Source organism: Pipistrellus hanaki, assembly GCF_964339955.1.
Source record: "Pipistrellus hanaki genome assembly, chromosome: 12".
Taxonomy (NCBI): domain Eukaryota; kingdom Metazoa; phylum Chordata; class Mammalia; order Chiroptera; family Vespertilionidae; genus Pipistrellus; species Pipistrellus hanaki.
Window position 1 is genome coordinate 55,383,042 of NC_140514.1, and position 27,168 is coordinate 55,410,209.

General features: G+C 41.4%; 1 protein-coding gene across 4 annotated transcripts in view; it reads left to right on the top strand.

The window, feature by feature from the left end:
* Positions 1–27,168, top strand: part of NPHP1 (nephrocystin 1) — a 70,448-nt gene that overhangs the window by 9,128 nt on the left and 34,152 nt on the right. Inside the window, exons 3-11 of one of the 4 annotated variants that reach the window (XM_084900901.1) lie at positions 1,184–1,244; positions 1,634–1,758; positions 4,552–4,802; positions 6,415–6,512; positions 9,432–9,532; positions 10,091–10,133; positions 10,982–11,090; positions 12,366–12,460; positions 15,220–15,348. In XM_084900901.1, coding sequence (XP_084757027.1) covers positions 1,184–1,244; positions 1,634–1,758; positions 4,552–4,802; positions 6,415–6,512; positions 9,432–9,532; positions 10,091–10,133; positions 10,982–11,090; positions 12,366–12,460; positions 15,220–15,348 — 1,012 coding nt within the window. Of the gene's footprint in view, positions 1–1,183; positions 1,245–1,633; positions 1,759–4,551; positions 4,813–6,410; positions 6,513–9,431; positions 9,533–10,090; positions 10,134–10,981; positions 11,091–12,365; positions 12,461–15,219; positions 15,349–27,168 lie in introns of those variants that run through there. The other 3 variants (XM_084900902.1, XM_084900903.1, XM_084900904.1) reach the window with 3 other exon arrangements.

Genomic DNA, 27,168 nt, shown 5'->3' on the forward strand with positions numbered 1-27,168 from the left:
CTGCAGTGCTGGCTGCATCTGGAAGGACATCTGGTCTAATTAGCATATTATGCTTTTATTATTATAGATTATTATAGATGAGGGACTAGGTTGATTAGTCTAGAGAGCCTTATAGGGTTTTCTACTATTGTATATCCGTTCTCCTTCCTTCTGGTATTCCCTGATGAGAATGAAGTTCTCAGACTGAGGGACACCCCCCCCATACATGAATTTTGTGCACCGGGCCTCTAGTACTAATATATAAAGCAAGCCCCACCTATAGCCACTTTTGGTTGTGTTTATAGTTCTCACTTGGATGTCTAAGATTGAAGCTAAATGCTATGAGCTGTCTGTGGAATGCCTCAACCCTAGGTGAACGGACAGGCCAGGATCAAAGGGGACGTGCACTGTGATGGGAGAGGCCGCTGTGGGGTCCTCTGCTCTGCCTCCGCGTGGTCACTCTCCCACTGACGGGCTGTGCTCTCCTTTTAGAACCTCACTTTCTCCATCTGGAGGGAGGGTGGTCTGAGGGTGGAATGAGGCGATGCCTATGCACTGCCCAGCATCCCCTCTGGTGCACACGGCCTGTGAGCCCTATCCTCATCCTCAGAGTCCTCTTGGCTGGGGCCTCGGCTTGTGGATTTAGAGGGGGTGGAGAAGCATTTTCAAGTCCGGTGCTGTCCTTATTTTAGAGGCGGGACCCTGAAGCCAGAGTCACTCAGCTTTCTGAGCTTTGGTTTTCATATCTGTGTGCCTCAGAGCTGGGCTGGGAGGATGCCAGGCTAATGGGTGAGAAAGCATTTACGTGTGCATTTTATTTACATGTGTTTATTTATTTAAAATATTTATGACATATTTGTCTATTTATATAAGTTTTCTAAGTTTAAAAAATGTTATTAATGATTTCAGAGAGAGAAAGGGAGAGGGAGAGAGAGAGACAGAAACATCAATGATGAGAGAGAATCATCAATTGGCTGCCTCCTGCTCGTTACCCCCCCCCCCAACCTCCCCCAGTATTGAGCCTGAATCAGGACCTCTTCAACCATTGAGCCACACCAGCCAGGCTACATACGTATTTTTAAACATAAGAAATATAATCACTAACTGCCTTGCCTGCTTAAAGTCTTATGTATGATTTTATAGAATACTTTTTGGTTTTGACAATAAAAAAATCAATATATTTTCTCTCTTTTTTAAAATTTAGGTGTATCCAATTAAAACAGGCAATTGATGAAAATAAAAACGCTCTTCAAAAATTAAACAAAGTAAGTATTACAGACACTGATAGCCCAGCACATCTGTTTCACAGATGTCTCCATGCAGATTGACTCCATTTGGGAACATACGGGCCGTTTCCCAGATGCGGAAACAGCTCCCATCTCACTGCCCGGGCGGGGGTGCTTGGGAGGCCATCCGCTTGGGATTAGCCCTTCCCACTGCAGAGCAAAACAAAAAGCAAGTAATTTAATTTCTCGTTTGGTTTACATTCTAACTAATCATCCACATTTCTTTTCATCTTATTTGCCTAAGGGAGGCCTATTCTCATAGCTATTTACTTAGTCTTCTAGCATGCATGGGAGTTGTCTTGTCTTTTAAAGTAAATACAATGGAAACAAATACATTTTTCAGTGAAATGGACTCCTGTTCTCTCCAGGCCGATGAACCTGCGCCTGTTGGAAACTATCACCAGAAAAAGGAGGAGGAGCTCAGCCTCTTGGACAGCCTGACCCACCAGCTGCAGGAGCTCGCCGTGTCCGTAAGCAGAGAAAGTAGAACCGAGTGAGCTGCTTCCCTTCCTTCTCTCAGACATGAGCTCACCAGTTTTAGTGTTTCACGCGGGAGACAGACACGACTGCACAGATATAAACAAGTGGCTGTAACAGGGTATCCGTGGACACGGTCACAGAGCACAGTAGCAGTGTGAGAGCCCAGGAGCCATGCAGAAGACCGCAGTCCTGCTCAGCTGATGCTCAGTGACGTCCAGCAGCGTGTTGTGTATTTGTCCAGATTTTGGAGCTGTTTCTGGTTAGAAGGTTAAGTCCAACACCAGCTCCTTTGCCCTTCTCAGTCCTGGAAATCAGTGGGATTCTAGAGTCCTTGAACATCCATCCTTAGCATTTTCCCGGATACAGCATAAAAATAAGGATCAGCATTTGAAGACTCTGAATACTTGATAATGTCCCTTTCTGCTTCCTACAAATTTGGTTTGTTTACCCTAGTGGTCAGCAAACTGCGGCTCGTGAGCCACATGCGGCTCTTTGGCCCCTTGAATTTTTAGCAAAAGCCAGCTTAGGAGGACCCTAATTAAGTTAATAACAATGTACCTACCTATATAGTTTAAGTCTAAAAAATTTGGCTTTCAAAAGAAATTTCAATCGTACTGTTGATATTTGGCTCTGTTGACTAATGAGTTTGCTGACCACTGGTTTACACCATCAGGTTCCTTTCTACTTTGCAAAGGCTGTTACCTCCCCCCAGCAGGAAGCAGCACATATTTCTGCCTCCAGCTTCCAAGGAATAGTTATGAAAGGAGAACGTGTGCAAGTAGACGATCTAAATAATTTTTTTTTTTTTACATATGAACATTGACATTAAAGACAGCATCTGTATTTTCATACATTTTCACACATTTGTTTATTTCGCTTTTCAGATCTCGGCTTTGTTCCCCAACTAGATGATAACTTACCTGAGGGCAAAGTTGTGACTTCCCTTCTTTCCCTCCCAAGAGATCTGACCCTTACTGCTGTAGTCTTCTATGAATACTACACAGCACTTCAGCAGTATGTTTGGGGCCACTTTAAATGGCAAAATTGCCAACAAAAGTGCAAAATTCCTGGCACTAAGTAGACTGTAAAAAGGATACTTGTTTTCTGCCCATGAGCTGAAAAAAGAAGGCAGAGTGTCGCCTTGTTCAACCTCAGCTGCGAGCCTGTGCATCGGTAACTTGAATTTTTTGCTGCTTTGCACTCAACCGAGCATGAACACAGAAGCACTGCAAGTGTTGGTTGGGGTAATCAGATACATTTTAGCAAGTAGGTGAATTTACAAATACGGAATCTGCAAATAGTAAGGATCAGCTCTCTGCAGAAGTCATTTTTACAACAGAGGTACAGGAGTAGCTAAAAGGGCTGGCAGGGCACAAGGGATGATATCGTCTTAAAGGTCTTTCATTTTGGGTGAAATGTAGTATTCAGGTTAGACAATGTAAGTTAGGGATGCATATTGTAAAACCTAGAGCAATCACTACTAAATAAGGTAAAGATGTAGCTAAGAAAACCAACACAAACAATAAAATGAGATCCTAAACATGACCGTTCTAAAGGCAAGCTTCTATGACGTAAGCTGTAGGAGAGCAGAGGCTGTTTTGTTGTATGCCAAGCACACAGTGTCTGTCACACAGTAGGTGTCCTGTAAACATTTGATGACTTTGCTAATGTTGAATGAATAAGTCACGCTCAGAGATTTAGCAACTTATCTCAGTCAGTATCAGTATTATTTGCACTCCTCTCCCTTCCCTCACCTTTCATTTACCTCCTTCATCTTCCCAAAAAGTCTTTCTCTTCCTCCCTAATGCTGTTTGCCCTGTACTCTTCACAGCCACCTTCCCTTTAGCCTTCCTCCCTCGTGTAGCCTTCTTTCTGAAGGGCGGAGCAGATGCTGCCCTTCCCTTACTTCATCTTAGGACTGCCTTACAGAGGGCGCTCACCTCTGGCAGGCTCACCTCTCCCATTTCTCCAAGCCTTGTCCTGCCTCTCCTGACCTGCTTGAGGGTCCCTGATCTTGAGCCTCCTTTCTCCCCCCCACCCGCTCCTTGCTACTTCCTTTTACCTGATTAACTCCAACTCGTCTCTCAAGACCTATTTCTGAGTCCCTATCCGCAGCCATGCGGTCTATTTAGGTGCCCCTCTTGTTTCTTTAGCATCCTGTGTGTGCCTCCATGCTAGTATCTATTGAGCTCTAGAGTAATTATCCATTTCCTAGATTCTCCTTGGGGACAGGGCATTGTGTCTGTTTTACCTTTGTAGCCACCGTGTCTGACACAGACCAGCATCGTCAGTGCTGACCTTTATTACAAGTTTGGTGATAAGGGGCAGACGCTCTTCCAAACACTGTGAGTTGGTAACTCATATATTCCTCATGAGGCTATTATTATCTCCACTTTATCAGTGAGAAATGAGGAGCTTAGGATTTACTGCCTGTAAATCACAGTTATTCCTCAGCAAGAAGGAGTAGAGCCAGAATTTAAACTCAGAGCCCGTGCTTTAAGCACTGTGTGCTAGTGCTCAAGCCGTTTGCTGAGCGGATGAATCCAAGACTAGACTACAAGTCTCTTGGCCTCTAGTCCAGCTCGTGCTCCACCCTGTCACTTACCTTCCTGCTAAATGGTTCCTCCACCAAATCCCATATTCTCAGCTCGATGGTAGAAACTATTAGCTGTGCTTTTTCCTTATTTTTTTCACTTGATAGTTTCAAACATGGCCAATGCCTCTATGTAGAGAAGTTACACTCATACTTCATCTCTTCTTAGGTACTATTTCAAGTGATCCTTGTCATAGAATTATTTTTTTGCAGAATTGAGGCACTTACCGAAAGAGAGGAAGATAATGATTTTGCTGAAGAAGATGAAGAAGACAACGATGTTGATAAAGAAGAAAGTGAAGAAAGTAGTGAGGAGGAGGAAGAAACAGAAGAGGAAGAGGAAGAGGAAGAAGAAGAGGAAGAGAAACAGGAAAATGAATCTCAGCGGCAGGCAACAGATGAAGAATACATTGCTGTTGGAGATTTTACTGCTCAGCAGGCTGGGGACCTTACATTTAAGGCAGGTAGAAACAAGTAAGCTCAGGCCCAATTTGCATGTCTAACAGAATAAGGAGATGCTACCTGGGTGCCTGTGTTACATGTTCCTGATCTAAGTTTTTAGATACTCGATTCATTTAAATAAGTAATAGTTGTGATTTAATGAGCAGTAGTCATGTGAAATTGTTACCAAAGTTACATGGTAATAAAATGGCAAGAGTAATAATACTCTTCTACTTTTCATTTTATTTATTTATTATCCTTTTAAGACTTTTTGTTAATTTAATTTTTCAATTGCAGTTTACATTCAGTATTCTTTTGTATTAGTTTCAGATATACAGCATGGTGGTCAGACAATCATATCCTTTACAAAGTGGCAACCTGATATTTCAGTGGCCTACCTGGCACTGTACTTAGTTATTAAAATACTAGAGGCCCGGTGCACGAAATTTGTGCACTCAGAAGGTGGGGGGTCCCTCAGCCAGGATTGCAAGAGGGCTGAGGACACCACTGGTGCACAGTCAGGGCCAGGGAGGGACCCGGGAGGCTGGCCAGCTGGGGAGGGACTGCTCAGTCCTGATCAGCCGCACCCCAGTAGCAAGCTAACCTCAATTAGAGTTCTTCCAGAAGTTCAACAAGGGGGCAGGCTGGTCGGGGGAAGGGAGGAAGGCCCCAGCTGGTGGTTGGCAGCTAGTATATAATAAAAGCCTAAGTGACTGTTACAGCGGAATGACCAGAATGATCAGACACTGTGCTGCACACGGACCACCAGGGAGCAGACTCTAAATGCAGGAGCTACCCCCCGGTTGTCAGTGCACTCCCACAGTGCTGTTTAGCCAGAAGCTCAGCTTATGGCAGGCAAGCGCAGTGGTGGTGGCGGGAGCCTCTCCCGCCTCCATGGCAGCGCTAAGGAGGGAGCAGTGAGCAGGCAGGTGGTGAGGAGTGAGGGGTCCCAGGCTGTGAGAGGGATGTCCAGCTGCTGCAGGGAGTGGGCCTAAGACAGCAGGTAGACATCCCCCAAGGGGTCCCAGACTGCAAGAGGGCACAGGCTGGGCTGAAGACCTCAAGTGCATGATTTTTGTACACTGGGCCTCTAGTTGGAGTATAAAAATACAACTGATTTCTGAATATTTTATGTCCTGCTACTTTACTGAATTTATTTATTAGTTTTAGTAGTTTTATGGTAGAATCTTAGGGTTCTCTGCACACAGTATCATGTCATCTGCAAATAATACCAGTTTTCCTTTTTCCTTTCCAATTTGGATGCCTTTTATTTCTTCTTGTCTGATTGCTGTGGCTAGGACTTCCAGTACTATGTTGAATAAGAGTGGTAAAAGTGTACATCCCTGTCTTGTTCCTGGTCTTAAGGGAAATGCTTTTAGTTTTTCCCATTGAGTATGATGTTGGCTGTGAGTTTGCCATATCTGTTGAGATATGTCCCCTCTATTCCCACTTTGCTGAGAGTTTTTATCATAAGTGGGTGCTGGATTTTGTCACATGCTTTTCTTGCATCTATTGATATGACCATATGATTTTTATCCTTCATTATATTTTTAAAAATAGTTTTAATGTTGGTAATTCTTATTTTAAGAATAAAATTTAATTAAACATTTTTTACTTTGTTTTTCTTTAAGAAAGGGGAAATTCTCCTTATAACAGAAAAACACCCTGATGGTTGGTGGATGGCTAAAAATGCCAAAGGAAACAAAGGTCTTGTTCCCAGAACCTACCTGGAGGTTAGTATTTTTGCTTATTCTTTTCCTCCTTCAACACCTTTTCATTTTTCATAAAAGTTAAGCTGATTTCTTGGATCAACAGACTATTGAATGACTTGAGGTGTAGAATTCGCTTTAATTTTGAGGGACAGGGCATGGGGAAATTCTGTGTGCTAACAGTCCTGGGATCTGTGAGTGTTCCCAGGAGGTGAGCCCTGTAATGTCATCTCACAATCAAGATGCTGTGTGGGTTCGTGCTGGTCATAAAAATTAATAGAGGCTTATTATTTGTTGTAAAGCAAAACCACAGTTAACTTTGTGTTTACTTCCATGCATATATGATCTCAACTAGCTTATGAACGTACTCTATGTTCATGTTTGTGACCTGTTGTTTTTCATATTTCATGAAATAGCATCGTCATTTTCTGTGACAATACACATAGATAATCTGTTGCGATCAGTGCTGTTTAATAGAAACCTAATGCAAATTATAAATATAATTAAGATTTTTCTATTAACCACACTGAGATGTCTTTTTCTCCCTGACACCACTTCTAACCAACTATGTGGTTTTCTCTGATACCAAATATGTGTTGTTTTCCACACCAATTGTCTGAAACCAACCAGGGGTCCAACAGTTCAATTCAGTTCTGACACTAACTCCTGCAGTTAGCAGACCCCACAGGTAAGGACTCAGCCCACAAATTGCCCTATTTCAGATGCCAGTCTCAAGTCCTGGGAGCCTCCTGTATTTGTGAGAGCTATAAGTTCAGTGGTTTCCACAGCCCTCCTCAGGTTTGAGAATTTGCTAGAGGGACTCCCATAGCTCAGGAAAACAGCTTACTGTGTTATTACGAAGGTTGTTACGAAGGACCCGACTCAGGAAGAGGTGCCCAGGGTGTGGGCGGTGGAGGGAGTGGGACCTGGGACTTCCATGCCGCTCTGTGTGCCACTCCCCCAGCACTTGGAAGTGTCAGCAGCCTGGAAGCTGTGAAGAACAGGACCCTTCTGTCAGTCAGGACATTCCAAGGGTTTTAGGAACTCTTGCCAAGAATAAAGACCTGGGAATAAAGACCAAATATATATTTTTCATTATACCACATATTAAAAAAAAGAGAGAAACAGGTGACATGACTTTTAATAATATATTGTATATTATTCAACATATCAAAAATAGTACCATTTCAACATCTGATCAATAGTAAAAAATTATTTTTTTTATACTAAATTCGAATTCCTGTGTGTATTTTACACTTACCGGTAAATATGCATCTCATTTTGGAGGAGTCCCAGCAGCTACAGGCGGCGAGTGGCTGTCTTATCCCACAATGGGTCTGGCTCATCTTTTCAGTGGCAGCAGTGTCTTCCAGCTTCACAGGTGGACATTCAGGTTGTTTCTGCCTATCACAGTTATCAATTTTGTGGTGAAGAAGCTATGGTTAGCTTCCATTATGAGTTACAGGCAATCCTCAAATAGTGGCTTAAGTTAGGTAGAAACAGATTTCTCTCGCGCTTGGCAGAAGGTGGAGGTAGCAGTCAAAGGTGCTGAGGCCCCATCTAATGTTTCCCTCTGGGCAGTGGGGGCTGCTCTCCCGGGGCTGTCTCTGTAGGTTAAATTGGTTGCTAGATCTTTTAACAGTTCCTAACAGCAAAAGAGAAGGAAAGGGAACAAAATGTCAAAATGTCAAAACTTCCATCTTTTTAAGACTATTTCCAGTTCTTTTCAATGTCTAGCGGCAAGAAGGGCTTGAAAACGTAGTCTTTTTGCCAGCTCCTTGCTGAAGGGAGGGATTCTGTCAGAAAGGAGGAAGTGGAGGGTCAGCGGCAGACAGGCCCCCCCCCCCCCCCCCACAAACACACACACACAGCCTCTGTGAAGCTCCTTCTGTCAGGTGAGTTTGTAGACTCCCAGCTTGTTCCCTGCTGGAGCCCAGGTGCTCAGTGCTGGGTCAGAGGGCTTAACCTTTACATTTGACTGCATTTGCTGTTTTGCCTTTCAGAAAGTTAGGCCGACTTGTTCCCCACCCCGGTGTCAAGAGAACATGCTTCCCACAGATTTGTAGTCATGGCCATTGCCAGTCTTCTTGCTGTTGTGATGGTAAAATAGGCTTGTGATTGTTTTTTAAAATATATTTTTATTGGTTTCAGAGAGGAAGGAAGAGGGAGAGAGAGACAGAAACATCAATAATGAGAGAGAACCATTGACTGGCTGCTTCCTGTATGCCCCCTATTGAGTATTGCCTGCAGCCCAGGCTGGTGCCCTGACTGGTAATCAAATTGTGACTTCCTGGTTCATAGGTAGATGCTCAGCCACTGAGCCATACCAGCAGGACTTGTGATTGTTTTGATTTGCATTCATGGACCTGAGCTTCATGTCATATGCTTTATGACCTTTTCTGTTTCTTCTTTGTAAATTGCCTTTTCAGTTCTTTTGACCATTTTTATAAGGGATTTTTAAAACTTTTACTGATCTATTGGTATTTTTGTAATATTTTAATAATAATGATATTAACTCCTGAAAATTTGTGACAGGTGTTTTCTTTGTTGACTTTCAACCACATTTATTTTTTATGCAGCTAAGTCTGTCAGTGTTTCTTTTCATGTATGATTTCTGATTTGGGCATCATAATTGGAAATGGCTTCTCCCTCTCAGGATTATTTTCTCCTAACGCTGTTTGAGTTCTTTTGTTTGTACCTTTACTTCACTTTTTATTTTCATTTGAATGAATTCTATCTGGAATGTATTTTGATTAAATTTTCTCTTTACCTCTATCCTTGTAATTTTCCAAACAATCAACTACATGTTGAAATCTTCCCACTGATTTTTTATATGCCCCTCATGTAAATTCCCATCTACACTCAAGTCTCTCTGAAAGTCATTGTATTGGTTGATTTTTGCATTATGTAAGAAAAGTGCCTTATATTTCAATAATTTTTCAGCCCCATCATAAAGAAGAGGGCCATGAGTCAAGTGAAGAAGGCAGTGAAGGCGATGTGGAGGTGGCGGAAGAGACAGCACAGGGAGCACAAGCTGAGCATAGGTACCAAGGCCTGGGGGATATCCAAGTAAAATAAATTAAAGGTTGGGAAACTTTGTTTATTTTTATCATTGTAAATAATTCAATTTTTTTTGGTAAGAGACAACTTACAGTTTGTGAATAGTACTTTTTATATTATTGTTTGCTTAAATATCATTGCTACTTTAATTTTGTGATTGTTCTTTCTTTGCTACATCTGGATAATGTTAGGTTTTCAGAACTTACTGACAGCTCTGGCTGGGTAGCTCAGTTGGTTACAGCATTATCCGATAGGCCAAGGTTGTGGGTTCAGTCCCTGATAGAGCTCATACAAGCAACAATAAATGAATGCGTAAATAAGGGGAACAACAAATTGATATTTCTCTCTCCCATTCTCCCTCTTTCTTTCTCTCCCTAAAAAACAAACAAACACACCCAAAAACCTTTTCTCTCACAGTTTTGGAAAAGGAAAAAAAGGACTTATTGATAGTTATGTACTTCGTTCTTTGATTAATGAAGTTGCCTAACTAAGTGAATAAGCGTGACCAGTCTGTGCATTCACGTTACTGTTTTGTCTTCCAGAACTGATTCTCACTGGAGTGCTGTCCAAAAAGCTCTCTCAGAGGTTGGTACCTCCTGTCTTGTCAATGATGTCTCACTCTGTTATCTACCAGTTCTGCTAGAGTTCATCAAAGCAGGATGGGGCTTTGTAAGGGAGCGTTGGATGTGAGACAGGGTGCAGGCCTGGACGGACAGGGCATGAAACATGTGCTTCTGGTTAGTGAGCCTGCACTCCAACCAGCATTCCCCATCAGGCCTTTTCTGTAAGAAGAGTAGATTTGAGAGCTTGGTCATCTCTCTCACTGATTCTGCCTGCATCTTCTATCATTTAGGTAAAGACTGCTGCTAAATTTTAGTTAGTAGGAAAAATTCTAGAAACCTCTAAAAGTAAGAAATTATTTATAATCTTATCATTTAAAAATTACATAGAAAAATGAAAATTCACTTCCCCCATAAATAACCACCATTAACAGCTTAATAATTATTCTTTCTGACTTTTTACCCTGGGTCTCACATGGACATGCTTGTGAGTGCGTGTGTGTGCGTTTATGTGTGTGTGGTGTACACCTATATACAAAAAAAGCCATTGTCAGTGCATGTGAGCTTATGATATTAACTCATCTGTTACATGACGGTCCATTGTGGGATGGGACAGGAGGGGGACGTTTTGATGAGGGATGTGCCGGAGCACAGGGCTCAGCCACTGGGCACAGCTTGAGGCGTAGGTCCTTGGGGGATGCCAGGATTCAGTGAAGGCTCCTCTCAGGAACTTGGGGGTAAATTGCTGTGTTTGTTCACTAACATCTGTACACTGTGCTTTCCTTTCTGGGTTGCAGTTGCTGTAAATGATAAAGACAATACTGTAGAGGTGAGGGAAACATGAATGAAAACAGCAAATTTATTTGCTTTTAGCATCTTCAGCAGATAAACACTGTTGATGTGCTGACCACGATGGGAGCCATTCCTGCTGGGTTCAGGCCATCCACACTCTTCCAGCTGCTGGAGGAAGGTAACAGTCCAGGTGCTCTCAGCCGCCACAGACCTTCGTTAAACTTTATGTCTAATTTCCTTGTTTTAGCCCAAATAAGTTGCTTAAAAAGATGGTGAGCCTCACATCTCATTGGTGCTCACTCATTTTTTCCTCATCTTTCCCGTGACAGTGGAGGAAGGACCCTTGATGCGATCAGAGGCCAGCCTGTCTTCCTGTGTTCCTGTACTCTGGGCTCCAGTCTCTTCCTTTTATTCCAGAAACATGACTCTTTATTGTCAGCCCCTCCCTGTATCCTCAGCTGGACCCACCACTTCTTCCCTCCCCAGTGACACTGGCAAGCCTAGAGCCTCCCCCCTCTGAGAACCAGCCTCTCCAGCCTTGTCCCTTCCCAGGCTAAGCCTCCCTTTCTCTGCTTTTCTTCCAAAGAGTTTCCTCCATTCTCCTTTTCTGTTGTCTTACTTGTTCTTGGAGTTCCCTGTACTTGACAACATTTGTCCATAAGAACATTTTATTTTATTTAAAAATATATTTTTATTGGTTTTGTAGAGGAAGGAAGAGGGAGTGAAAGATAGGAACATCAATGATGAGAGAGAGTCATTGATTGGCTTCCTCCTGCATGCCCCCTACTGAGGATTGAGCCCACAACCTGGGCATGCGCCCTGACCAGGAATCAAAGCACGATCTTCGGGTTCATAGGTCAACACTCAACCACTGAGTCACCCTGGATGGGAATCTACCTATTTTTTAAATGGTTTTCCCCACTCAACTGTAAGTGCAGGAGGGCAGGGCCACATTTCTCTGTTCTCATTTGGGTTTCCAGGTCTTAGCATAGCACCTGGCACAGAGTAGGAAGTCAAAGATGATTTCTGCAATGAATACATGATTTTGTAATAAGTGTTCTTCATGACTAAAGTTTGGGAGAACAGTATCAAATGGTTTTGTGTAAAGAAGTAACGTTAATAATTATATATTTTTCTAAATTTCCAAAAAAAATATTTGCAGATTTCTTGAATCTTACAAAAAATATTTGAATGGATCATGGGCCATGTTATTGGCCTAAGAGGCTTTCAGATCTTTCTTAAAGTTGCTTGGTGATCAGCTCTTATGTGTTTCTTCTATCTTTGTGTTTCCTGTTTTTTGTCTGTAAATCCTGATTAGTGCCTCTGTTTTAGGAAGCCAATTCATAAGAAGCAGCTGGCCTTTTGGATGTCTGTTTCTTAAGTTTATAGCATAGCATAATGGATTTTTGGTTTTGAATTTGATTCCTTTGTTTGTAAGAAAATAAATAAAACATTATTTTTGCAGGGAATCAATTTCGAGCAAGTTACTTCTTACAGCCAGAGCTCACTCCTTCACAGCTGGCCTTCAAGGATCTCCTGTGGGATGCTAAGACAGGCACTGTAAGTGTAGCTACTAAATTACAGCTTTTCAAGAGTGTGTCATGGTTGCAAGTATACCAGTAACATGCAAATTGATTAATGCATTATTAAAAACAAAGACATTGTTTCTGTTTTGTGATTTTGAAATACTCAGTGAGTTTCATAGCTAAGACAAAACTTGGGTTTGTGATTTGTTTTGTTTCTATTCTCCATATCTCTCTTCTCCTATTGTTACAAAGGAAATACCTATCTCAGTCATTCTCTGCCTCAATTTCTTCATCTATGAAAAGGGAATAAAAACAATACTTGCCACATGGGGTTATTGAGAGAATTATGTGTGTGAAGGGCAGAGTATAGTGCCTGGTTCATGATGATAACTCAGGAAATGTTAGCCACTATCACTATCATCATCATTATTATTTGTGGGGAAGTACAGGACTTGGTTGGAAAGTCTGTAAGGAGGATTCTCCAAAAGGTTGGGGGCCTCTAAGAGAACTTGCCAAAGGTGGCAGCTCCTGCCTTGACTTTTCCAAACAAGTCTGAGCCCGCAGTGTTTATGGAAATCTTTGTTTAGTCTTTTTTTTTTTTTTTTTTTTTTTTAATATTTTTATTGATTTTTTACAGAGAGGAAGGGAGAGAGATAGAGAGCTAGAAACGTCAATGAGAGAGAAACACCGACCAACTGCCTCTTGCACACCCCCTACCCGGGATGTGCCCGCAACCAACGTCCATGCCCCTGACCGGAATCGAACCTGGGACCTTTCAGTCTGCAGACCGACGTTCTACCTCTGAGCCAAACCGGTTTCGGCTTTATGTTTAGTCTTTAGATCCCTTGCTTAAAGGACACTGCAAATGCATGTGTCTTCTCAAGGCTACTTACCCTGCTGATAGTATCGAGAAGTTAATTTTAGTTCAAGCTGTTGGTACAATAGGTACCATAAAAGCCTAAGGAGGCAGGTGAATGGGGCTGTTTGGTTCCTATAGCTAAGCAGTCCCTTAGCCCTCTCTTTCACAGAAACGTGTGTCAGAGTAATCATTCATCCATCGCTCAGGGTCTGCTGGTCAGCCTCAGCAATTATTATTATCAACATTATGTTAATTAAGTAAGAATAAGTACTTCCTGATTATACTTTTTTTTTTATTCCTTAGAGCACATGTGTCAAACACAAGGCCCGCGGGCCAAATCCAGCCCGCCAGGCCTTGCAATGTGGCCCGCACCGCGCTGTCATCACTGCACTCCGCTGTCAGTTTATGACATTGTCAGTTTATGACTGTTCAGTAAACCATTCGGCCCGCGATTTAGGCTGGATTTTAGATTTTGGCCCCTTCTCTGATTGAGTTTGACACCCCTACCTTAGAGTAAAGGATTTTTGTAGGAAACACTCTTCATTTAGTTGTACTCTCCAACTCTTTAGCAGATCTACACCATATTGGAGTGCATCACTCCACTTTCCCCTTCCTGCCCCAGGGCCTCAAGGAGGGAGCAGACTTACTGTGGTCAGGTGTTGTGGAGAGGAGTAGCATAGAATTTTAGTACCGCTTTTGCTCTCACCCCAAGAATTGTCTGGAACCTTCTTTGTATTAAATATCCCTTATTGCAAGTCAATAAAGATGTCGTATTTGGTCTGTTTAGTGTACTAGTACTGGAAAACTGGAATCAATGGCATTTCATTTTATGAATTTTACACCCAGCTCTCATTTCTTTTTCTTTTTCTTTTTTAATATATTTTATTGATTTTGTACAGAGAGGAAGGGAGAGAGATAGAGAGTTAGAAACATCGATGAGAGAGAGTCATCGATCAGCTGCCTCTTGCACACCCCCTACTGGGGATATGCCCGCAACTAAGGTACATGCCCCTGACGGGAATCGAATTCGGGTCCCTTCAGTCCCCAAGCTGACGCTCTATCCATTGAGCCAAACCAGTCTCGGCCCAGCTCTCATTTCTTTAGGGGTGTCGAACTCAATCAGAGAAGGGGCCAAAATCTAAAATCCAGCCTAAATCGCGGGCCGAATGGTTTACTGAACAGTCATAAACTGACAATGTCATAAACTGACAGCGGAGTGCAGTGATGACAGCGCGGTGCGGGCCACATTGCAAGGCCTGGCGGGCTGGATTTGGCCCGCGGGCCTTGTGTTTGACACGTGTGGTGAGGCTTTTAGATGTTGCCTTATTTTATCAATGATATAAGTATTTTAAATGGAAGGACCATGATCATAAGGCAGAGAGTTAAGAATGGAAGATGTTCTTAAATTGGAAACCAGATGAAATTTGTTTATGGAAATTCTGAACTGTACTTGTGAAGGTGAACCAAGCAGTCATGTCCCATGGTCAGTGACTCTGTTTGTCAAAACATCTGTTTAGGAAGCCAAGGAACAATGTAGCTAAGTGGTTGGAATTAAACCAAAGAGGAGCTGGCTGGAAGCTGTACATGCTGTGACCGTCTGCCCTCACCCCCATTGTGGAGTGACTGTGTGTGAATGAGCTCATACATCTTACCTGATTGTATGGCGGTTCTTCCCATCACAGTTTTATACATTTCCACCAAAGTGCAAATATTTCAAATATAAATTGTCATTAAAAATATATCTAAAATTTTGACTTAAATTAATCATACTATTGACAGTTTTCTTGTGGGTGTATATTTATTTGCAAAATTCTTTTTTTGTTATTTGTACATTATTATGTATATTTCCTTCCGTATTTATAAAAGATGCTTTGAAAATGAATTTTGTCTTGTTAGTTACAAAAGTGAACCTTTTCATAACTAATTTTTCTTAGATTAGGTCAAGAGCAAGTCGTGTTTCCTTGATCCTGACCCTTTGGAGCTGTAAAATGATTCCTGTTCCGGGAGTGAGCATCCAGCTCCTCAGCAGACACGTGCGCCTCTGTCTGTTTGATGGCAATAAGGTGAGCTTACTGAGGAGCACAGGGCTCACGTCAATTTGGAAAACATTTTGTTAGTCAACATGTTAAACATGTCCTGGCGGGGGACTGTGTGTCTCTGTTTCTTTATGTGTGCATGTGCATGTGCATGTGTATGTGTATGTATAGGCATGTGTACATATTGTACATATAAAGTAATATGTGGTCGAGTGCAAACTACATGGGCTTTGATGATATAGGCTTCACTCTGGCTCTTTCAGGGGCCAGAAGTGTGATGTTGGCTAATAGTCCCATTTAAGGCCTCTTAGCCAAAAACTTTTCACCTACAAAAAGGTACTGATGCTTGCCTTCTAGTGTTGTATAGCTCAAGACTTAGGTGCAGAGTTGCATTTCTGTCAAGCACACATCCCTGTATAACCCCCACCCCATCAGGAAGTGGAGCATTATCTCCCTTATGGAGCTTCCTTGTGTCCTTTTCCACTTGACTCTTCACTGATTACTAGGAGAATATTTTTATTCAGTATCAAAAAAGAATTTGAATTACTTCTAAAAAAGTAATTGATTTGGCCCTGGCCAGGTGGCTCAGTTGGTTGGAGCGTTGTCCCATACACCAAAAGGTTGCAGGTTTGATTCCTGGTCAAGGCACAGACTTAGGTTGTGGGTTTGATCCCTGGTTGGGCTGTGTATGGGAGGTAACTGATTGATGATTCTCTCTCACATCGTAGTTTCTCTATCTTTCTCTCCCCTCCTCTCTCTAAAATTAATAAAAACATATTCTTGGATGAGGATTAAAAATATTGATTTGTTTGTGAGACAATATCTTTAAATGATGCTCAGAAGGAAATGTATAGCTTTTAAAAAAATATATATATTTTAATGGTTTTAGAGAGGAAGGGAAGAAGTAGAGAGAAATAGAAACATCAATGATTAGAGAGAATTATTGATCAGCTGCTTCCTGCATTTCCCCTACTGGGGATTGAGCCTGCAACTTGGCATGTACCCGGACCAGGAATCCAACCGTGAATTGGTTCATAGGTTGACGCTCAACCACTGAGCAACACTGGCTGGGCTGGAAATATATAACTTTGATTGCATATACTATTAGACAAGAAAAAGATTTAAAATCGGTGATCTAAACTAACTCAAGAGGCTAGAAAAGGAAGAGTGAGTTAGACTAGAAGGAAGTAGAGTGGAGAAAATAATAAAGGTAAGAATAGAAATTAATGAAACAGAAAACAGATGAACAAAAGAGAAGATCAGAAAAGGCAAAAGTTTATTATTTGAAAATATTAGTAAAATTGAGAAATGCCTAACAAGTAAGACTGATAAAGAAAGTTTAAAAAGGGAGAAAGAAACAAATGATTAATATTTGACATGAAAATAGAACTTCACCACAGATCCCCCAGACATTAAAAGGACAGTGAGGGGATATTATAAACATTTTTATGCCAGTAAATTTAATAATGTATATACATCAAAATAATGTATATACATCAATTCCCTGAAAAACCACAATTTACTGAAAGTGAAATAAGTGAAATAGGAAAAAATAGATGACCTTTGTTAAAAATTTGAAACTAATTAAAAATATTCCAACAAAGAAAACCCTAGGCTCAGATGGCTTCACTGGTGAATTCCTCCAAACATTTGAGGAAGAAATAATTACAAATTCTTCCAAAGATGAAAAGGAAATCTTTTTGTGGGGCCAATGTTATGTCATGCCAAAATACTACATTACAAGAAAAAAAAATTACAAGAGTAGTGTCCCTCATGAATATCAAAACTAAAATCCTAAAAAAAGTTAGCACATTGAATATCATGACTAATTGGTGAATATTGAACTTGAACTTCAGGAATTCAAATGTATGCACCTGTGCAACCAACATTTGACGTTTGAATTCATATAATTGTAATATTCCACATTAATAGAACTAAAGAACTAAGGAACTATAGATGTAGAAAAAGTATTTGATCAATTTCAAAACCCATTCATGATTAAAAAAAAATCCCAACACACTAGGAACAAAAGAGAATGCCTTAAATTGGTAAAGGACAACAGGAGAAAACTGAAGTTAGCATCATGATCCTTAATGGTGGAATGTTGAATACTTGTCTCCTAAGATCACGAACAAGTCAAGGATGTCCAAGAAACAAAAATATAGCTCAGTTTTCTAAATGGACAAAAACCACTTAAAAAAGAAAATATATGAAAAACTAAGAGGCATATAAAGAGATATTCAACATATAATAAGTTATTGGGGAAATGCAAGTTAAAACCACAATGAGAGTGATCTAATCATAGCCTACGTATAAGAAACCTATCTTAAATGTAATAAGTAGGGTGGGAAAACATGTAGCACTTAAAGTATATTAATATCAGACAAAGTGGACTTTAGAACAAGACAGTTACCAGGAATAGAGAGGTACACGCATTATAGGGACAGTTCACCAAGATGTAACAATCCCCAGAGTGTTCACCTACCATCAGAGCTTCACAATGCACAGAGTGAAAACTGAGAGAGCTGAAAGGAGAAACAGGCAAAACCACAGTTACAGTTGGAAACTACTACTTCTCTCAGAAATCTATACAACCCTAACTGGTTTGACCCCATGGTCAGCCTGTGGACTGAAGGGTCCCAGGTTCGATTCTGGTCAAGGGCACATGTCCAGGTTGTGGGCTCTATCCCCAGTGTGGGGTGTGCAGGAGGTAGATCGTTGATGTTTCTATCTCTTGCTCTCTTCGTTTCTGAAATCAATCAATCAATCACATATATCCTATATAATAAAGATGTAATATGCAAATTGACCATCACAAGATGGCTACATCCACAGCGGAGGCAGGATTCCCATAAGGAGCCATAATGAGCGATCAGCAGGGACCTAAGGCTGCGTGGAACCGGGCCAGGATGGGGGACCTGAGACTGTGCCCCCCTGCCCAATGGGGCTTGATGGGGGACCTCAAGTCATGCCCCCAGCCTGGTGGGGTTTGGCAGGGGACCTCAGGCTGCACCCCCTACCTGGCAGGGCTTAATGGGGGACCTGAGGCTGTGCCTCCCGCCCAGTTGGGCTTGATGGGGGCCCTGAGGCTGTGTCTCCCACCTGGCGGGGCTTGATTGGGGACCTGAGGCTGTGCCCCCTGCGTGGTGGGGCTTGACGGGGGTGGGGCTTGCTGGGTCTGGGTCTCAAACGATTTTGAGGTACATGCAGGTGGGTGGGGACTTGATTCTGGGTGCTGTGGTATGCCCCAGACTCTGACAGGAGGAAGATTTTCATATACATTTTACTAATTTTATTTCATCTCTGACACTTCTATTATAGAGAAAGAGCAAATAGCAATATTAAAATAATTCCTCTAATTCACTTTTAATGTGCATGAATTTTATGCACTTGCCCACTAGTATATATACAAATTCTATGCAACAGGCAGATAGAAAATTAGTAAGGATAGAAAAGAACCCAGTAATAAAAACTGACAAACCGGATCTGATATTTGCACACTTCATTCCAAAATAGATATTCTCTTAGGTGCATATGGAACATTCAACAAGGTAGATGCTTCTGAACAAATTAAAAGGATTGAAATAATAAAATATTAAAAAAATATGTTTGTCAACACTGATTTGGCTCAGTGGATAGAGCGTCAGCCTGCAGACTAAAAGGTCCTGGGTTTGATTTTGGTCAAGGGCATGTACCTTGGTTGTGGGCACATCCCCAGTGGGGGGTGTGCAGGTGGCAGCTGATTGATGTTTCTCTCTCATTGATGTTTTTAGCTCTCTATCCCTCTCCCTTCCTCTCTGTAAGTAATCAATAAAATATTAAAAAACATGTTCTTATTGATTTCAGAGAGGGAAAGGGATAGAAACATCTATGATGAAAGAGAATCATTAATTGGCTGCCTCCTGCATGCTTCCTACTGGGGATCGAGTCTGAAGCCTGGGAATCAAATCATGACCTCCTGGTATTCATGGGTTGATGTTCAGCCATTGAACCATACCTGATGGGCCAATGGTGTGATTTTTGATCTCATGTAATTGAATTAGAAATCAGTAACAGAAAGATAACTGGAAAATCCTTATATATTTGGAAATGGATTTCTAAATAAAGGGTTAAAAGGAAATTTCTAGGGAAATTAGAAAATATTTTGAACTGAACAAAACATAAAAATGTAGCATATAAAGTGGATGCTGGTTAAAGCTGTGCTTTCAGGGAAGTTGATAGCACTGCATGTTTCCATTATAGATGGGTAGTCTTGACTCTCCTGAGGACGTGGCGTTTGAGTTGAGATCTGAGGGGTGAATTGGCCTTAAGAAGGTGCAGAGAATGAGAACTGTGTACATGGCCAAAGGAGCAGTGCAGGCAAAGTTCATGGTGGGAAAGGACTTGGGAAGTGGGAGGCCAGTGTTGCTGAGTGGGGAGAATTAGAAGTACTGATTGGGTTGAAAAGGGAGATGGCAGGAAGTAGAACCTAGGACATTGTAGGCCATGGTGAAGGAGTTTTGTCTTTATACTAAAAACAAGAGAATTACTGAGAGAAGTGACACAATGTTGGCACATGTTTTGGGAAGATGTCAGGCTCCTCTCTGGAGATGGATTAGAGAGGACAGAGGGACATGAGCAGACCCTTTGGGGGCTATGGCGCCGTGTGGTGGTGAGCGGGCAGCAAGTGTCACCTTCAGGAAACAAACCTGGAGGCAGCCTGCCAGGCTCAACCCTGGCTCCACCAGCTGCTGAGTGTGGAATGCTGACCAAAGTACTTGACCTTGCTCTCCCTCTCATCAGTTCACACCTATTAGGGTCAGTGTGAGGGTTATTTAATGAGTTAGCATAAACACAGAGACATAGTAGGCGTGTGAGAGACGATGGTGATGACTTAGATGAGGAAGGTGGAGGGATGAGAAAGGTAAAACCAACAGGACTGGTGATGGATTGGATGTGGCTGGTGAGGGAGAGTGGGCTCTGTCCATGGTGCTGATGTACAGTTTGGTGGGGTCACTGAAAGCAGATCAGGTCTGAAGGGGTTGTGGTTTGCTTTGCTTATCCTGGTAGACCTCCAACTCATGGCACGAGAAAAGTGTTTTCCATTCATCTGAACTGGGAGTAAATGAATTTGTGATACAGGGACCCTGCCTCACTTCCACACTCTGCACAATACCCACCACTGCCACACATGAGCCAGCAGGTGTCGCCAGTGGCCAAGAAAAGATGAATTGCCTGTTCTATGAGAACATAAAACAAAGATTGAAATTTTATTTTGAATAATAAAAGTAATTTTACATAAAATAATAGAATTTTTGAAACCTATTTATGTCAACTTTCCAACTTGAGAAGTTGTAGAACAAATACTGATTCTATTGACTTGAGTGCTTTAATAAATCTAATCCTCGTTCCAAATAAAAAGCATATTTGTAAAATTGATTAATGAGACATTGCTTGTTTCTAATACTGGCTGAATAAGCTCCTTTCAGAACAGCTTTCCCAGTGGTGACAACTGTACATTCTGGGTGATGTACAAAAAGCAACTGTCTGAAAGCAGACAGATACTGGAGAGGAGTCTGAAATCCTTAGTCTGCTGGGGGGTTTCTCCTAGGAAATATATCTGTAAACATAATTGTTTTGAGAGATGTCTGATATTTTTTAAAAATTTCCTTATTGATTAAGGTATTAAAAATGTGTCCTTAGTCCCCTATTATATATATCTGTAAACATAATTGTTTCGAGAGATGTCTGATATTTTTTAAAAATTTTCTTATTGATTAAGGTATTACAAATGTGTCCTTATTCCCCTATTAACCCCCACCTTCCATTCATGCCCCACCCCCCTATTGTCTGTGTCCATTGATTAGGCTTATATGCATGCATATAAGTCCTTTGGTTGATCTCTCCTCCTTACCCCTATTATCCCCTATCTTCCCTGAGGTTTGACATTCTGATTGATGTTTCTCTGTCTCTGGATCTATTTTTGTTCATCAGTTTATGTTGTTCATTATATTCCACAAATGAGTGAGATCTTGTGATATTTATCTTTTTCTGGCTTATTTCACTTAGCATAATGCTCTCCATCTCTATCCATGTTGTTGCAAATGGTAAGAACTCTTTTTTTTTTTTTAAAAATTATTATTATTATTATTTTTTTACCATAGTGTAGTATTCCATTGTGTAGATGTATCACAGTTTTTTAATCCACTTATCTGCTGATGGGCACTTAGACTGTTTCCAAATCTTAGCTATGGTGAATTGTGCTGCTATGAACATAGGGGTGCATATATTCTTTCTGATTGGTGTTTCTAGTTTCTTGGGATAGATGTCTGAGATTTTGCTGCCTATGGTTTCTTCTAGGATTTTTATGTTTCACGACTTACATTTATGTCTTTTATACATTTTGAGTTTATTCTTGTGTACAGTGTAAGTTAATGGTCTAGTTTCATTTTTTTGCATGTGCTTGTCCAATTTTGCCAGCACCATTTATTGAAGAGACTGTCTTGACTCTATTGTGTGCTCTTGCATCCTTTGTCAAATATTAATTGAGCATAATGGCTTGGATCAATTTCTGAGGTCTCCGTTCTGTTCCATTGACTTATATGCCTGTTCTTTTTCTAGTACCAGATTGTTTTGATTATGGTATCTTTGTAGTATAACTTGAAATCTGGTATTGTGATCGCTCCAACTTTGTTCTTCTTTCAAAAGATTGCTGCAGCTCTTCAGTTTTGTTTTTTTTTGTTCCATATAAACTTTTGGAGTGTTTGCTCTAGATCTGTAAAATATGCTGTTGATATTTTAATAGCATATTATAGATTGCTTTGTTAATGATGTTGATCTACCAATCCATGAACACAGTATATTCTTTCACTTGTGTATATCTTCCTCTATCTCCTTTTTTACGTTACATGCAATAAACATTAATATTTAAGAATAAAAGCATTTTAAGTATAATAATATTACCAAAACTGTACTAACATAGTATGATCTCACAAAAGTTGTAGGAAATATTAAAAATCTGCAAATAACAGGATTACTTCTATTATATTCTGGAGTATTTCACACACACATCCCCCCCCTCTGTTTTTGTTCATCAGTGTATGTTGTTCTTTATATTCCACAAGTGAGGGAGATTGTGTGATATTTATCTTTCTCTGACTTGCTTATTTCCCTTAGCTTGATGCTTTTATTTTTTAATTTTTTAAAATAAATCTTTATTGTTCATATTATTACAAATGTTCCTCATGTTTTCCCCCCTCCATTGCTCCCCTCCACCAGGTTCCCACTCCATCCTCTGCGCTTTTCCCACCCCCCATTGTCCTCATCCACAGGTGCACAGTTTATGTTCAGTCTCTTCCCGCACCCCCACTCCCCTTTTCCCCGAGAATCGTCAGTTCACTCCCCTTCCATACCTCTGATTCTATTATATTCACCAGTTAATATTGTTCATCAGATTTTTTAATTCCCTTGGTTTTTAGTTTCACTTGTTGATAGTTACGTATTTGTTGTTCATAATTTTAAAAAAATATATTTTATTGATTTTTTACAGAGAGGAAGGGAGAGAGATAGAGAGCTAGAAACGTCGATGAGAGAGAATCATCGATCAGCTGCCTCCTGCACACCCCCCCACCGGGGATGTGCCCGCAACCAAGGCACATGCCCCCGACCGGAATCGAACTCGGGACCTTCCAGTCCGCAGACTGACGCTCTACCACTGAGCCAAACCGGTTTCGGCTGTTGTTCATAATTTTTATCTTTTCTTCTTCCTCTTCATAGAGAACCCCCTTTAGCAATTCATATAATTCTGGTTTGGCGGTGATGAATTCCTTTAGCTTTTTTTTTATTTGGGAAGCTCTTTATCTGGCCTTCGATTCTGAGTAATAGCTTTGCTGGGTAGAGTATTTTTGGCTGTAGTTTCTTGCTATTCATCACCTTGAATATTTCTTGCCATTCCCGTCTGGCCTGCATGGATTCTGTTGAGAAATCAGCTGACAATCGTATGGATGCTCCTTTATAGGTAACTACCTGCTTTGCTCTTGCTGCTTTTAATATTCTCTCTTTGTCTTTTGCTCTTGGAATTTTAATTATGATGTGTCTTGGTGTGGTCCTCTTTGGATTCCTTTTGTTTGGGGTTCTGTGCGCTTCCTGGACTTGTAAGTCTAATTCTTTCACCAGGTGGGAGAAGTTTTCTGTCACTATTTCTTCCAGTATGTTTTCAGTATCTTGCGCTCTCTCTTCTTCTGGGTCCCCCATAATTCTGATGTTGGTTTGCTTGAAGATGTCCCAGAGGTTTCTTATATTATCTTCAACTTTCTGGATTCTCTTGTCTTCTTGCTTCTGTGGAGGAGTGTCTTCTGGCTCTTTATGTTCCAAATCTTTGACTTGATTCTTGTGATCTTCCATTCTGTTTTTAGGACTATGTATTATTATTATTTATTTCAGACAGTGTATTCTTTATTTCTAGTTGATCCCTTTTTATTTCTAGTTGAGTCCTTTTCATATTCTCATAGGTCTCATTTATTTTATCAGCCTTTTATAGGAAATTCTTGAAAAACCTTATAACCGTGGTTTTGAACTTTATATCCAGTCGCTTTTTGTCCTCCATTTCCTTTGTTTGTGATCTGTTTCCTTGTGTCGGCATTTTTGCTGCTTCCCTGAGTTGTTAGGGTGGCTTTGTGTGCTAAGGTGTCCTATATGATTCAGTGGGACAGTCTCCCAGTTACCTGAGGTGGACACTCTTGGTGCCCCCTTTTGTGGACTGTGTGTACAGCCTTGTTGTAGTTAAGTCTTGATTGTTGTTGGTATCACTGGGAGGAACTGACCTCCAGGCCAATTGGCTGTGAGGATCAGCTGTGTCTATGCCAGGAGACAGCCTTATTCTACTAGACTTGGAAAACTGCAAAAGCCTCTGCTCAGCTTGGATAAGGTGGAGTTTCAGGGTGAAGCCTACAGCCTTGGCTTCCTGTCAGCCCCTCCCTATGAGGTTCCTGAGTCTCAGTGTTCCTCAGGGTCCTTCGGTACTTGCTGCAAGCACCTCTGAGAGAAAGGTGCCCTCGAGTTTTGCCTGCTACCAAACACTCTAGGCTCTCCCCCAATGAGCCCGGAACTGGGGTTCAGTGCAGTTGGAAGTGGGGTTCAGAGCAGTCTGGAGCTTTTGTCTCCTTCCTGCTAGGGCAATCCCGTGGCACAGTCAACCGCCCGTTCTCTGCACGCAATGTGCGCGCCTCCAGGACTTGCTTTCGCTGCTCCCCTGAGTTTCTGCCTTACAGCCCAGACTCCCTTCGTATCAGCCTGGGTTCCCAGGGTCTGGCCTAGAACTGGGGTACAGTGCAGTTGGAGCTGGGGCTCAGCACAGTCCAGAACTTTTGTCTCCTTCCCGCTAGGACAATCTAGCAGCAGAGTCAACAGTCTGTCCTTTGCGTGCAATGTGCGCTCCTCCTGGGGCTCTGCCTTTCGCTGCTCCCCTGAGTTTCCATCTTACAGCCCAGACTCCCTCTGTATGAGCATGGGTCCCCAGGGTCTTGCCCAGAACTGGGGTTCAGTGCTGTCAAAACTGGGGTTCAGCACAGTCCGGAGCTTTTATCTCCTTCCTGCGAGGGAACATCAGCCAGACACTCAGCCTCCCCTTCTCTCCGGCTCTGTCCTCTGCCCATGCGCGCACCGTGTCTCCGCATCTTAGGCTTTTAAAGCTCCTCTGATTTTCCTTCTGGTTTTCTTTTTCCTTCTAGTAGAATTTCCAGTCAGTCAACTTTACTGTAGTTCTGGATAATGTTCATTTTGTATTTTAGTTGTATTTTTTTGAAATTGTTGTGTGAGTCTGCAGTTAGGCTTTTACGTATGCTGCCATCTTGGTTTCTCCTCTTCCTCTATCTCTTTTTTCAATGTCCTATAGTTTTCATAGTACAGGTCTTTTACTATCTTGGCTAAGTTTATTCCTAAGTATCTTAATTTTTTTTTTGTTGTAATGGTAAGTGGTTTTTCTCCTTCTGAGCATTAATTATTGGTGTCTAAAAATTCCATCTATTTCTGGGTGTTAATTTTGTATCCTGCTACATTGCCAAATTCATTTATTAAATTTAGTAGTTTTTTTTGGTGGAGTCTTTTTTTTTTTTTTTTTTTTTTTTAATGTATCTGTGAATATCATGTCATCTGTGAATAATGACAGTTTCTTTTTTTTTTTTTTTTAATAAATCTTTATTGTTCATATTATTACAAATGTTTCTCATTTTTCCCCCTCCAGTGCTCCACCAGGTTCCGACCCCACCCTCTGCCCTTTCCCCACCCCTTTTTGTCCTCATCCACAGGTGCACAGTTTATGTTCAGTCTCTTCCCGCACCCCCCACTCCCCTTTTCCCCGAGAATCGTCAGTCCACTTCCTTTCCATACCTCTGATTCTATTATATTCAACAGTTAATATTGTTCATCAGGTTTTTTAATTCCCTTGGTTTTTAGATTCACTTGTTGATAGTTACATATTTGTTGTTCATAATTTTTATCTTTATTTTCTTCCTCTTCCTAAAGAACCCCTTTCAGCAATTCATATAATTCTGGTTTGGCGGTGATGAATTCCTTTAGCTTTTTTTATTTGTGAAGCTCTTTATCTGGCCTTCGATTCTGAGTGATAGCTTTGCTGGGTAGAGTATTTTTGGCTGTAGATTCTTGGTATTCATCACCTTGAATATTTCTTGCCATTCCCGTCTGGCCTTCATGGTTTCTGTTGAGAAATCAGCTGTAATTGTATGGGTGCTCCTTTATAGGTAACTACCTGCTTTTCTCTTGCTGCTTTTAATATTGTCTCTTTGTCTTTTGCTCTTGGAATTTTAATTATGATGTGTCTTGGTGTGGTCCTCTTTGGATTCCTTTTGTTTGGGGTTCTGTGCGCTTCCTGGACTTGTAAGTCTAATTCTTTCCCCAGGTGGGGGAAGTTTTCTGTCACTATTTCTTCCAGTTTGTTTTTGGTATCTTGCTCTCTCTCTTCTTCTGGGTCCCCCATAATTCTGATGTTGGTTTGCTTGAAGATGTCCCAGAGGTTTCTTACACTATCTTCAACTTTCTGGATTCTCTTATCTTTTTGCTTCTGTGGAGGAGTGTCCTCTGGCTCTTTGTGTTCCAAATCTTTGACTTGATTCTTGCAATCTTTCATTCTGTTTTTAGGACTCTGTATAATATTTTTTATTTCAGACAGTGTATTCTTTATTTCTAGTTGATCCCTTTTCATATCCTCATAGGTCTCGTTTATTTTATCGGCCTTTTCTAGGAAATTCTTGAAAAACCTTATAAGCGTGGTTTTGAACTCTATATCCAGGCGCTTCTTTTCCTCCATTTCTTTTGTTGTGATCTGTTTCCTTGTCTCAGCATTTTCACAGCTTCCCTGAGTTGGTAGGGTGGCTTTGTGTGCTAAGGTGTCCAATATGGTTCAGTGAGTCAGCCTCCCAGTTACCTGAGGTGGACAGTCTTGGTATAGCCCTTTGTTGTTAAGCCTTGCTTGTTGTTGGTATCACTGGGAAGTGTTGATCTCTAAGCCAATTGGCTATGAGGATCAGTAGTGACTCAGCTAGGAGGGTTTCTGTATTCCGCTTGGATGGGGCGGAGTCTTGGGGTGGCACAGACAAGCTTTGTTGAATCCTGCACAATTGATTGCAGGCGCACACACCTCTTTGGTATAGGTGCAGACAAGCTTTAGATTCCTGTCTGTCACTCCCTAGGAGAGTCCCATTCACTTTGAATGAGAAAGCTCGCCACTGGAAGGGCTTCTGTGCTCTGCTTGGATGGGGCGGAGTCTCGGGTGGTTCAGACAAGCTTATTCAGCCCTCCCTACAAGAATCTGGTTTCTGAGTTTCACAGTAATGGCTGCTGGCTTTACTCACC